Consider the following 13,915-nt stretch of genomic DNA (forward strand, 5'->3'; position numbering starts at 1 on the left):
ACTCTATTTTGAGCTTTGTTAAAATTTTGAAACTATAATTCGACCCTTGCAACTAAAAATTTCTGGCTCTGCTATGCTGTTCGGGCCTGTTGCCTCGGACTATCAAACGCCTCTCGTGTTCACAACACGAGAGATTTCACATGAGATCTGGGTCTCATCACATGAGCCTTGGATTTGGGATTCGAGGCTATCAAATACCTATATAAAATGTGTTTGTCTGTGTGGGTAGAACGTCCGTGACGTGATCCGGAATACCTTCTGTTTCATTTTTTGTTTCAACAAATAGGCAAGAACTACAAAAAAACAAAGGAAAAGTACTTAATTCACGTGTTTAACTTATCTCACACAGTAAGAAAAAGAAGAACATGTTCACACCCTGACGTTCACAGGCAGGAGCACCTTAATGATTATTTCGGCCCTGTCAATTTTTGATGTCTTTATATATGCAGAAAAATTGGTGTACAGAAGTCGCAATGACCAAAATTACATATAAATTTTAGAAAATTTTACTCGTTTTATATATAAAGTTTGAAAAATGATTATTTCAACTGTCAAAAATTTTAAAACTTTAAATTTGACACGGCGATGAAAAATTTCTAACTCCACCCCCTAACTGACATGACACTAAGTTGAGTCCACCTCTCATACACAAATTTTTTGAACCTAACAAAGCTAAATATGGATCATTGTAAGCTAAACAGCGCCAGAAAAAACTGGAGGCCGCCACAGTGAATTTCAGAAATGCAGGGTTTACTTGTGGTATTACTGTGAAAATTTTGGCTCTTAAAGTTAGTAGTAGGTGGAGTCGCTGTCGTCAGGTCCAACCGGTCCCTCTCATGTCCTCACATCTTTCATACCAATTCTGCACAATCTTTGAACAATATTTGATCTTGTTTCAATTCACTTTGCTTTAAAAAACTTCAATCTTGTTTGAATTCAATTTTCTTGATTTAAAAGAAACAGATAGATTCTAGGTATTCAGACATTAGATGCTTAAAAAACAATTTTAACTGTTGATCTTTTCCGGATCATCACTTTAAAACAAAAGAACACAAATGTGATGAGATTCATTTATTTTTGTGTTTGCGTTTGGGCAGAGAAATCCGTTTGCTTCTCACAACACATTGTCTCATACATTACATTGGAATGTTTGTCATATATATATATATATAGACAATCTCTCTCTCTCTCTCTCTCTCTCTCTCTCTCTCTATATATATATATATATATATATATATATATATATATATATATATATATATAGAGAGAGAGAGAGAGAGAGACATTGTCTTTTAAGACTAGCTATTATTGAATCCATATTCATCTTTCTCAAGAGTCACGTATAGTAAGCTGGCCTAAAGCCAGGTCTAAAAGTGGAGATCCAAATTAAATGGATTAGATCTGGTACTCGCGTTCAATCATATTTTGTAGGTTCAATTTGATTTGGACTTGACCTTTAAATGGTACGAACCGTTTGCATCCTTAAAGAAAAGGTCCGCTCGAAGAAGGATGCATGTCGTGGGGGGAGAATTGGATCTGGACCAGAAGTTTTGAAGTTGGATCTGGACCAGTGGCTGCTTGATCTGCCACATGTTTGGTTTGGTCAGGTCCCCCAAAGTCATCGATTTCACAACCTGGCCAAACGATTCAGAATCCAAAATGGTCCCGTTTGGTGCTCTGGAAATCAATCTTGGGTAGCTTTGTAGTCACGTGAACCTGATCCAAGCCGTCTCACTTTCAAAACAGCGACACGCACGCAGCGACATTTTTCACCCTATCGAAGTTCCAAATTGAGGAATATTTATCCTCCATCAAACACACATGTTCAGTGACGTGAGGCGATTTGAGATCCTTATGGATTTGACAAATATGGATCTCATCTTCGAAAACTAGACTCAAACAGTGCCATGATCCGACCCAAGCCCGTTAGTGCTTGATGGATTGAGCTTCTCATAAAATCTTTATCCAAATAGAATCCCAACTTTGTAAAAGCTGGTCAGCACGTTATCATGAGATTCTAGTCGTAGTACAAAGTGCTTTGTGGAATGAATTTGAAAAGAAAAACAGCTAGTAAAATAACTAAGAACTTAACAAAAAAAGTTTTTGTCAATCTGCTTTTTCAGTTATGGTAAATACCCAACACACTCATCAATATACAAAGTTCAATATATAAAGTGAAGACCATGAGTCTTAGATCACTACTATTGCAGTGGTGAAGCTAGAAATTTTTTAATTGTGCTAGTAGATCGATTTCCGTTACACATGTTCACCTTTGTCCTTCTTCCGACTCGGCCTCTGTCCTGACTCTCGCACCGTTTTAATTAAAAAAAATTCATGTATATATATATATATATATAAGTAGACTAGTAATATGTAAATATATAAATTTTATACTACGTGGCCAACTTAGCACGCTTGGCGATCTTTTTCTCACTTTACATTACAGTGTGTGGCCAATGTAGTTGGGATCCAATGTCAAGCAAAGATGCGGATCCATTGCATAGCTTTTGCAGTTCCCGGCAGCTTTTGGGTCCGATCGCGACCTGACTCAATACATTTAACTACTCTAAATCTGACCAATCTTCTCATCTATTTCTTACAGTTTGGAAAAAAAAATATCAGTTTATTAGTGCAACAATATATGTAGAACATTGACTTGATTGAAGTTTTATTTGAAAGATTGTTTAATATTTTAACTACGTTGATGAGTGGTTGAGTATTTGTAAATGTTCATTTTAACTGCTAAGCAATATCTTACAAAGAACTGTTATACTTAACACATAATATACAAGTCGTAAGTACTAGCATAAAATAATTTTACCAAGACCATTAAATAAGATTTTCCGTTGTTTTTTTTTTTTTTTCTGTTTTAGGTGGCTAGCCCATCTAAACAATGTGTATTCTCTTATTCTAAAGTTTGATGGCATGCTTGGCGTTATTTTGTCCTTTTTTAGCACATTCCATTCCATGTTACATCAAATGGTTTGACAATTTGTGAGCGTTTGATTGAAACTGCAGCCTTACAGTTTACCCCTTATGAAGGTTCTTGTTTTCAATTTTGACAGATATCAAGCAACTCTTGATCGCAATTTCAATCTGGGTTGCTAATTGAAAGCTTCAGTTGGCAACATCTTTTTTGGAAAATGCAGTCTTTTTTTACCGAAAAATCCTGACGTTTTTACTCATAAAATAACTGTTGTCTATATGATGTATGTTTGTTTGATTCTTGTGGATACTATTTTTATTGACTATATACTCCACTGAGGTCCGGAGGCACATTTAAGGCCTTAGAGGAAAGGAGAATTTGAGAAGAGCGGAACTTCATGTCTTTTCGTAGCTTGTTAACTTCTTGCTCACCCAAAAGTATTATTGTGTTTAGGGGTGAACAATGAGTCGAGCTCGACTCTTTAAAGCTCGGCTCGTGAACGAGATCGAGCCGAGTCATTTGCTTAATGAGTCGAGCTGGAGTTCATGAGTCGACTCATTCAAATAATCAAGCTGAGTTCGAGCTCAACATGTAACTGCCGAGTTGAGTTTGATCCTTAATCGAGTTTGTCGAGCCCGACCTCAATACCTAACAATGTATATCAATTCTATTTAAATGATTTTATCGAGCCTTAATGAAGTCGAGCCCGAGTTCAACACATAACTGTCGAGTCGAGCTTGATCTGCTTCCGTCGAACTATTCTCGAGCTCGAGCCGAGTGAGCTTGAGGTTTCATTAGTCGTGCCGAGCTCGAGCTGACTGAACTCCGGCTCGACTCAACTCAACTCGTGTTCACCGGCCCACTCAATTTAAAAGTAGATCATTGTGGGCTTTAATAACGGCAAAAAAAAAAAAACCTAGGGACGGCCATAACGATTTTTCAGAAATGACAAGTTTATTCACGGTATTACTGCAAAAAGTTTGGTCCATGAGTTAAAAATCCATCCTTCCTTGCTATTTGTTCACAGGGTTAGGGTTAGGTGAGTGGCTCTCGTCAGATCCAATCGGTCTCCATCACGCCCTCACATTAATTGTACACAATTTTAGAACAAAACTTTTAAACCTTGTTTGAATTCAAATTCCTTGGTTCAAAACTCTATATATCAACTTAGAAAAGCACCCAATGAATTCCACGTTGACTTGTCAACGTTTAAAATATATCATTCGATCTGCAAGTTCATTTCTACAATTAAAATTTCATGAACCTCAAAATGAAAATTCTGTTTGTAGTTTGTAATTTGATACTCTTATGTGCAATCGCTTCAATGTGTACAGTTCAAACAGGCGAACTTGGGTCACATTATGCGACATGTCATGCGTAGATCTGTGCTACTTGTACTGATACGGCTATAGACTCCAAAGCGAACAAGGAATCAAGCTTCGACTCTCGTCTGAGCAGTAGAATTAATCTTTCTTCTCTATGCCATCGTTCTTTCTCTTTCTAAAAGAAAAATAAATTATCGAAGCACATGGCGCTGGGATGAATTAGATCGTGAATACTTGAATGGGTTGACTCCTTTCTCCCTAAACTTCTAAAATCAATTTTCCTATAGAAAAAAAAAAAATACTTATCCTGAACTCAATGAGTGGCCCAACATCCAACGGAAACGTGTACTATTTACCAAACACCTTCATCAACGGTAATATAAGTTTATTTCCCATATGAATCCAACTGCCACAAAAGTAGTTAATTCCCCAAGTATAATTCTATATACTACCGTCCCATAATCATCATGTGCCCAAGAAAAACTTATGATGCTGAAATTTTAGAGAGAGAAAGTCTTTTATTTATATTATTTATTTATTTATCAACCACTTTACCAATTTTAGCTGATGAAGTTGTCACTATAAAGATGGAGATGGAGATGGAGAATGTTCCAGGGAGGAATGCATGTGAGGGATAAAAAGAAAAGAATATTAAAAAGAAAATTATTATGAGGGTGAAAAGCAGAACCAAGCTAAAGGGGGAGGACTGAGGAGGGGAGGCCAGCTGGCCTCTGACTTGATGTGGACACGTGGCAGAATATTGTTGAAGTAAACCGATTAAATTTAAAGATTTGGAATAACCAGCCGCAAAAGATTGCCCTGCTCCTCTGTACTGCTTCCGCCTTTTTATATGCAAAGTTTAAAAAAAAAAAAAAGAATTACTATATAAAATTTGTGCACCATCCTATCTTATCATACAGAATAAGATAATGCGAACGGGTATAAACACATTCTTTGGAAAATTATAAAATTTATGCTTGTCCAAAAAAATAATTACATAGAAGGTGTTATTATTCCTTGTGTCATGTGTTGCTGCTAGTGGGAGCTGCATTTAAGTTTGGGCAAAAAAAATGTTATTACCATATCTAAAAACTTTTAAGAGTTGTATTAGGAAGAGGGTTATCCCACTGTTTGAAGCGCCCAAAGCCCCCTCCCTCTTAGGGTTCTAAGCTGCTTTGGTGTTACAAAACACATGAACATAATGTCAACGGGAATCGAACTAAAGACCTGTCAATCCACAAGCTCTTAACCTGCACTATGTCCCTAAAAAAAAAGAAATTGTTAGGAACAGATTGCTAAGTATACACTCATGTCACAAAAAAAAAAAAAGAAGATTGTTACAATAGTATTATAGTTGGTTCAACACTCAAGCTTCGGATCTCCCATGTATACACTCATGTGCGTCAAGAGAGTTAATTGCAACATTTTAAAAGATAAGTCCTTTGTCTAAGATTATGAAAAATCTTGAATGAAGGACTTATAAAAAAGATCATGGCAATAGTATTAGAGCTTGTAGACCCCCACACATATACGCGTAGTAAGACTCTGATTTAAAAAGTTTAGTCATGTATTTAAGATTATGAAAATTCATCATATAAAACTTAATAAAGAGGGTTGGTTAAATGATGAATTAACTAGATTCCTAATTTTGTAGGTCCCAAGTTGTTAAAAGCCAGGGTTAGAGCTACTAATCGGTGTAGAAAAAATAAATAAACAAATATAAGAAAAAGGAAAATTGGCCTATATATTCGATTCGATGCTAGAAATGAGAGACGAGATCTAGACCCGCGTTTTCGTTGGATAATTGAGGATCTGGTTCCTTTTGTCCAACCTGGCCTCCAACCAACCGGGTTTTGGATTCTTTCCACTGCCACCCCAAAAGGCTCCCACTCGCTTAGGTCAAAAGACTCCGGCGTCCCGTTTGCTGCCCACATCACTTCATTACCACTGTCGGTTTATCGTAATTTTTTGTTTTTTCTCCGAATTAATTACTAATATAATAATATTTTTTGACTTTTTGGTGCCCAATTTGCCGCACCCCACCGTTAATTTTTTGTTTTTTTGTGAAAATCAATTGCCAATATAATAACATTTTTTTTCCTTCTTCTTCCTCTCAGTGAAAATGATTGCGAAAACTGTGAATTCCAAAAGCAGGCTTTTGGACTGGTCTGTCGCTGGCCCCGACCGAGCCATTGCGGCTCGAGCCCACTATGAGTTGACTCGATCAGCTGGGTCCGACTTGACCGGAGTTCGTGACCTCTTGAGGGTTTAACCATGATGAATAATCTGGCAAACTGGTATGAAGTACTTTAACTAGACTATGGCACCGTTGGGTGGAGATCGTCGAGTCTATTCAACTTTGAAAGCTATTTAGAATGTCATATCCCAACGATCTAAATGTTTAGTGAAAATAAATTTGGATTCATGTAAATTTCAAAATGTAAGAGCGCCCTTTCAAAACTTCAATGCAAAATCCAACGGCCCCACAACGTTCTCCATCTTCATCAAATGTTGAAAAATAATTCATTGAGAAACGTTAAGAGAAAAAAAAACCCGACTTCAAGAGGCATAGCGTACCTGGTTGGGCTAAGAGCCTGAATAATTGTAGGTCTCTAGTTCGATTCTCATGAATGTTATGTCATGTATTTTAAGATAGTAGGGCGCGACATCCCAGTTGAAAGGCGCACCGTTGTCTTCGTTGATATCGACGTACCTAAGGACTCTAGAGACAGAGAGAATGGAGAGGAGAGGGAGGGCTTCAGGCGTTGTTTCAAACGGTGAGATGAACCTCTAGTTCACATGAAAGAGAAAAAGAAAGAGAATATATCAAACACAAATAAAAAAGTAACATATAGACCGTGCAAGCCTCCTACAAATATTTAGAATGCCGTCGTCGTACGAATCTACTTTAAAAATTGAGACAAATTTTTTTTATAGATCTACCCCAACAAAAATATTGAGACAAATTTTGTGACAATAAATACAAAGATTGAGACAAATTTAAGAGACGGTAACAATTTATTATTATTGTCCAACTAGTCAAACTGAACTTCAACTTGAGAATAATATAGGTTCTTAAAATTGTGGATCTATAAACTGACCTAAAATTATGTTTGATAACATTAGATATGAGATGTGAAGTTACCACATATGCGCATTTTGTAATGTAACGTAGATATCAAGTCTGCGATCGCATAAAATCACAACTACAAGGCTATCAAACATCGTCATAGGAATGCAACTCTGGTTCAGATCATCAAAACGCATAGATCAGATTAGAATCGAAATTTTAGACTTCAAAGCCATGTTACGAGGCAGTACTAAAGTCCAGCTTGAACTTCTTAATAGGCTTTTAAACATTTTCTCATCTTCGTGAATACATCGACAGGGACTTGTTTTTTTTTTTTTTTCAAGTATTTTATTAGACGTAGGTCCATAAATAATACAAGAAGTGCATACTTTATGGTAAAATATTATTGTTATTGTAGTAAAAAAAGATAGATAGGTATAATACTTAGGGAATGATGAGAAGATGCATGTGCAGCTTTCAACTGTGACTTTTTTTTGTGAATGCGAAAGAGAAAAAGGTGAGGTAAGAAAAAGAAGGGGACGTTTGATAAGCGGCAGTAAGTAGACATCTCATAGAAAGGAGGGGCAATTCCGGTAATGAAAAAGTTTTAAAGAAGAAAAGCGAGTCGCTCTCTCTCTCTCTACTTTCCCATCAAAAGGGCCATTCCTTCTCCCAAAAACTGTCCTCTCTCTCTCTCTCTCTCTCCTACCTAAAACGCATCACTCTTTTGACGAGGGAGCTGTCTACTCTCCGATAGACCTGCTGGCTGGGGAAGTTTCCGGCTGCCGGAAAACCACCAGCTTGCAGGACCTGAGAATGCCATCTTGCCGCTCTGCTTTCCTGGTGTTCCATACGTCTCCTACTCCTTACGCGAATTCCACCTCCAGCCTTCGCAGAGAGAGCTGCTCGAAATCCCGCTAGTCTTGTCAATGGGTGGTTCTTTCTCCCATTTATGAACCAAAAGCAGCAGCAGAAGCAGCAGGAGCAGCAGCGCCACCTCCCACCATGGCCCTTTATCTCCTCCTCTTCGTCTTTCTTCTTTTTTCCTCCTGTGCTGCTGCTGACTCGCCGGCGGATGACAAGCAAGCTCTCCTGAGATTCCTCTCCGCCGTACATCGCCCTGCGCGAGTCCAGTGGAACGCCTCCTCCTCCACTCCTTGCTCGTGGGTCGGCGTCGTCTGCGATTCCGTGAGCTTCAGGGTGGTCGAACTGCACCTCCCCGGCGTCGGACTCGTCGGAAGCATCCCGCCGTCCACCATCGGCCGCTTGACCCAGCTACGTGTCATCAGCCTTCGGTCGAACCTCCTCTCCGGTCCCCTGCCCGACGATTTCGCCAATCTCAAACTCCTCCGCAGCCTCTACATCCAGCACAATCTCGTCTCCGGCGGGTTTCCGGCGTTCATTCCGTCTCTCCCCCGTCTCACCCGCCTGGACTTCTCCTTTAATCGCTTCTCCGGCCGCGTCCCCTTTGCCGTCAACAACCTCACTCACCTTACGGGGCTGTTCCTGCAGAACAACTCGTTCTCCGGCGCCATTCCGGCCATCGACATCCCCGGCCTGACCTCCCTGAACCTCTCCAACAACCAATTTAACGGCTCCGTGCCGCGGCCGCTCCAGCGGTTCCCAGCCGAGGCCTTCACTGGCAATGTCGACCTCTGCGGCCCTCCCCTCCCTGTCCTCTGCAACCCTTTCTTTCCTTCTCCTCCGGCTCCCTCGCCTTCGTCTTCCCAGCCGCAAGCGAGCCACCGGAGGCGGCTCTCTCGTGCTGCAATCATCGTAATTGTGATTCTCTGCGCCTTGCTGTTTCTCTTGCTCTTGTTGGCCGTCTTGCTTCTGTGTCTGCGGCGAAGGCAGAGTAGAGCAGGGACGGCCAAGCCACCGACGAGGGTAGTGGAGGCGGTGGGGGGGCCTTCGTCGTCCAAGGACGAGTTTTTGAGCTCTGGTCAGGAGGCAGAGAGGAACAAGCTCGTGTTCTTCAATGGTGGTGGCTACAGCTTCGATCTGGAGGACCTGCTTAGGGCCTCTGCGGAAGTTTTGGGGAAGGGGAGCGTGGGAACGTCCTACAAAGCGGTCCTTGAAGAGGGAACCACCGTTGTAGTTAAGAGATTGAAGGACGTTGCGGTGGGGAAGAGAGAGTTCGAGGCTCAGATGGAGGTGCTCGGGAGGATTCAACACACTAATCTGGTGCCCATCCGAGCGTACTACTATTCCAAAGACGAGAAGCTTCTGGTGCTGGACTACATGCAGGCAGGAAGCTTGTCCTCTCTGCTGCACGGTAATTTGTTCATTCATTCTCGTCATCTTATCTTGGCAACTCATTTTTTTTCTTTTCTTTCTTCTGTTGTTTGCTTGCTTTCTTTCTTTCTTTCTTTCACTGTCTATGTTGTCATTCGTTGTTTGGAGCGCTTCTGGAGTACTGAATCAGATGGATGAATGGATGCGTTTAATTTCTTGGTCTGTAAGTGGCGAGTAATTAATGGATCTGACAGAGGCGCGTTTCTGCATCTAAGGAGGGAGAGTGCAGAAGGGATGTAGAGAAATGGAAAATATTGTTGGTGGGTTGGGAATGTTTGGAGATGGCATTATGATGTGTAGATTTTGCTGCATTTTGGGATTTCTTGCAAGTTGTCGCGATGTTAGCTGGCCTAAAAAAGAAACACTAGATTTGGGTTTGATTTCTTACTTGTATTTGCTTTCATTATTAGTTTCGAGTTGTCATTTCCAGTAGGAAACTTCTTAGAAGGATCAAGGATTGAATTTTATGTCATCAGCATTGTTATGCACAAGTTCTCCAAAATTAGAGGCTTTAACGTGACAGCCAAAGGCATTAAAGCAGAAGGAATACTTATTCCTGCAATTCTGCTGCCAGTAGTCAAACTCGAGAAAGAAGTTTCTGGGTTTTTTTCCAACTTTCATTGGCTTTGTTTTTTCATGCCTGAAATTGCTGAAAAGGGAAAAATGGTTTTTTTTGTGTGCTGGAATGCTAATGAGAACTATGGTATTGGTTCGCACGTTAGTTTCACATGCAAGTTCTAAATGTTTCTTAAGTTTCAGTCGGAAGGAGCTCGAGAAGTTTATGAAATGATAGATCTTTTACATCTTTCGGCGGGTATAGGCATCCCATTTGATCAATAATACGCAACATTGTTGCAGGTAGCAGAGGATCAGGAAGAACACCCTTGGACTGGGACAGCAGGATGAAAATTGCTGTACATTCAGCAAGAGGGCTAACTCACCTCCATGAAACAGCAAAGACTGTCCATGGCAACATAAAGGCCTCAAACGTCCTCCTGCGGCCGAATCTCGATGCCTGTGTCTCGGATTTCGGCCTTTCCCCACTCTTCTCCAACGCCACTACTCCTCCCACTGCGAGGGTTGCTGGCTACCGCGCTCCTGAAGTGATGGAGACACGGAAGGTTACCTACAAGTCTGACGTTTACAGCTTTGGAGTTCTGCTGCTGGAGCTCCTGACAGGGAAATCGCCCAACCAGGCTTCGTTAAACGATCAAGGGATCGATCTACCAAGGTGGGTGCAGTCGGTTGTGCGTGAAGAATGGACGGCAGAGGTCTTTGATGCGGAGTTGATGAGGTATCAAAACATTGAGGAGGAGATGGTGCAGCTGCTGCAAGTTGCCATGGCCTGCGTTGCCACGATGCCAGACCAGAGACCACAGATCAGGGATGTGTTGAGGATGATCGAAGACATCAACCGGGCTGACACAGACGATGGGCAGCGGCAATCCTCCGACGACAAGTCGAAGGGGTCCGGTGGGAGGACGCCGCCGGAAGTTCGGACTCCTCCTGCAGGTGCAACGCCATGAAATGGAAGCAATGGAGGATGGAGGAGAAGATAGGGAAGAGCAGCATACATTCCCTCTATTCTTATCCTTTGGATTAAAGGGCTTTAGATTTTGTTTTACATGCTTTTGATATTTGATTATTGGTTGTGGTTTGGTGTTTTTTAGAATGTGCATTGTTCTTGTGCACCACTTTGCTTTGTACATACAATTGAGGGCCAGATCAAAGGAAAAGGCCTGTTTGGATTGACTGTCTGTGTTTGTGAACTCTGCGGGCATTTAGTTGATCCATGCCAAAGTTGGTCGGGTTCACCAATTGCGTCATCTCCGTGCTCATTGAACTCACTCTGGAGTTGCAGCTTGACTCAACAACTGAAGCTCCACTAAAGTTCAAGATGTTGAATTTATTGCATTATTTTCTCCAAATCATGATCTATATCATGATTTTGTCTGACTGTCTCCTATTGACATGCCGAGTGTTCTACCATCAATTTACTTGGCTAATTGATAAGCTTGTCATTTGAGTAAACATGCTTTATTTTCTTGATCTAGTCCTTTTTTTTTCTCCCCTTGTATGGACAATGCATTTGATTCTTCATGAAACGGGTCAAACACAAATCAACTAAACCCAAGTTCGGAAGTGTGGACTAAGAATATCCCTTGATTGGCGGAGACACAGATCATGGGTCAAACTTAGAGAAATAGTGGCCATCTTCCATCCATGATCTGGTTCATCTGGATCCTGGATCTGATACCTCGTCTGGTTGTCACGCGTTTGATGATCCAATCCTTAGGTTTCAAACCCGAACCGGGATCCAGTTCTGGAGCATGATTGCGGGAACTGAATACAGTGTGATCTGTGAAGGAGAAGGCGTCGGATATTCTCGTGAATAATTGACAGTGCGAGGGTACTTGTCTCGATTGCGCCGTCCCTGTCTAGGGGAAGCACAGCTGGCCAAGAAAAGGACGGAGATGCCCCTGACCCCTGGTCCCACCACCGCGGGGCCCACATCTGCCGTCCTAATACTGACAAAAGCGTTTCCTCGTTAACCAAAATCACCACCTCGGTCATCGAACCGATCTTAGCCCGTTTCGGGCGTCGCAACGAGCCGACCCGCGTTCGAACCCGTAACGTCATGACCACAGCGAGTCAAGTCCGAATCGCTCGTCACCAGGCCCAAGTCGGCAAATCCTCGCCGCGTCGTTCTCTTATTATTCCGCCCGTGAGATATATTTTCTCGGGACACGGGAACCGGGCGGTGGGCGGCGCTATTGTAAAAGGAGAGATTCGACGAGGGTATTTATGTCACCGAAAAAAATCCCCCCGGACGCGTGATGCACGGTGAAAGGGGCTTGATGTCCTTTCTCCATCGAGGCTTTGAACTTTTTCGATCCGACGGTCAGGATGTCCTGATCTCCTGGCAAAGCCCCACTGTCTCCCGCACACGTTCCAGAGAGCTCGTGAAAAAGCCGATACGAACCGACATACGAGACGACCGAAGATGAATTCCGACGGTTTCATGGGTTGATAGTCTTATGGACCTGGATATAGGACCTTGATATGTCCAGACCCCAATTGGATCCAACCAAGTTTAGTACCTGACCCGAAAGCACCTCAACATTGTGGAGTTAGATGCTTTAGCAGACAAACAATACTGGAAGTGTGCCTCCCAGAAGTAATTGTGTCAGACTTTCTAAGCTCGAAGACAAAACTGAGACGGGTCCCACTGTGGATCTGAACTCAGGTGAGAACTGTTTAGATTAGTTCTTAGCAACCAACTTGTCCTCATTCTTTTGATAATTTAACGCCATTGGAAAGTTATTATCCAAACAAATCTATTTCAACAGACACTGTTTCTGCTGCATTATTGTGGTGGACTTCTTGGTGGAGTTTATTACTTACTTTACACCACACAGTAGACCTTGATAGTGACTGACTGCTCACTGACAACTGCTTCCCAAGACATTGAATTCAAAGTTCAAACCCTTTTGAGCTTCAGTTTTCGATTGACTAATCTACAGCTGAGAATGATTTCAATTTGTGCTCCTTTTCAAATCATAACTTGTGCCCAAGCTTTCTTCCCCCACAGTCATGCAGAGTGGTTGTTGGCTCATGGAGTTGTTTGATCATTGAAGTGCAAACTGCTCCGAGGCTCCACTTGTCGTTCGTTACCATTTTCAACATTGAAGATTATCGACGGCAAGAATCCAACCAAAATTCCTGGAAATTTTACTTCATTCCAAAAATGTCACGAATCATCTCTATAGCCGTGTAAGCGAAAATGAAAGAGTTTTGAAGGAGAAAGAGATATTCCGAAGAGGCCGAAACCGCTTCCATTTTTCCCTGTTCTTGGGACTTTAAGCTTTTTTTTGTAACCGAAGTAGGGGGTGGGCACCCGTCAATTAACTGGAGTTTCAAGCATTTACCGTTTACAGTTCAAATGAGTAGCATGCACATGAATCAGACTAGCGCGCAAATCTTCACTGACCCTTTAGTCGACCAGCTATGCCCTTCTGTGGTCAAGAAACGAGTTTTGACAAATATAGATCTTTACAATATCAAGCATTTGTTTTTTATTGTCAAATATCTTAAAATATTTATCAATTACTTTTCACATAAGAAAACGAGAAGACAGCCATCGCAAATCAATAGTATCAGCCAATAAGCCAAAGGTATGAAAACTGAGACTGACAGCACTGAGTTTTTCTATTGCTAGAGAGGCAGTAGGGGTTCCTAAGAACAACTAAAACTGGATATTACAAGCCAACACTTCTTTTGTCCTTTGCCGACACATCC

The 13,915-nt window shown here is 41.6% G+C and overlaps 1 protein-coding gene across 1 annotated transcript; it reads left to right on the forward strand.

The window, feature by feature from the left end:
• Positions 1-7,980: 7,980 nt before the first annotated feature.
• On the forward strand, positions 7,981-11,669 carry LOC116266617 (probable inactive receptor kinase At2g26730). Its single transcript, XM_031647903.2, has 2 exons — positions 7,981-9,596; positions 10,475-11,669. Exons 1-2 carry the CDS (start codon positions 8,327-8,329, stop codon positions 11,140-11,142), a joined length of 1,938 nt encoding a protein of 645 aa, XP_031503763.1. The 5' UTR covers positions 7,981-8,326; the 3' UTR covers positions 11,143-11,669.
• The last annotated feature ends 2,246 nt before the right edge of the window (positions 11,670-13,915 follow it).

The sequence above is a fragment of the Nymphaea colorata genome, chromosome 1 (assembly GCF_008831285.2).
Source record: "Nymphaea colorata isolate Beijing-Zhang1983 chromosome 1, ASM883128v2, whole genome shotgun sequence".
NCBI classification, from domain to species: domain Eukaryota; kingdom Viridiplantae; phylum Streptophyta; class Magnoliopsida; order Nymphaeales; family Nymphaeaceae; genus Nymphaea; species Nymphaea colorata.

Bases quoted from the DNA above. Each gene is read 5' to 3' on its own strand.
- LOC116266617 (XM_031647903.2), top strand. From the start codon at position 8,327: ATGGCCCTTTATCTCCTCCTCTTCGTCTTTCTTCTTTTTTCCTCCTGT. The intron at 9,597-10,474 runs GTAATTTGTTCA...ACATTGTTGCAG, and splicing joins CTTGTCCTCTCTGCTGCACG to GTAGCAGAGGATCAGGAAGA.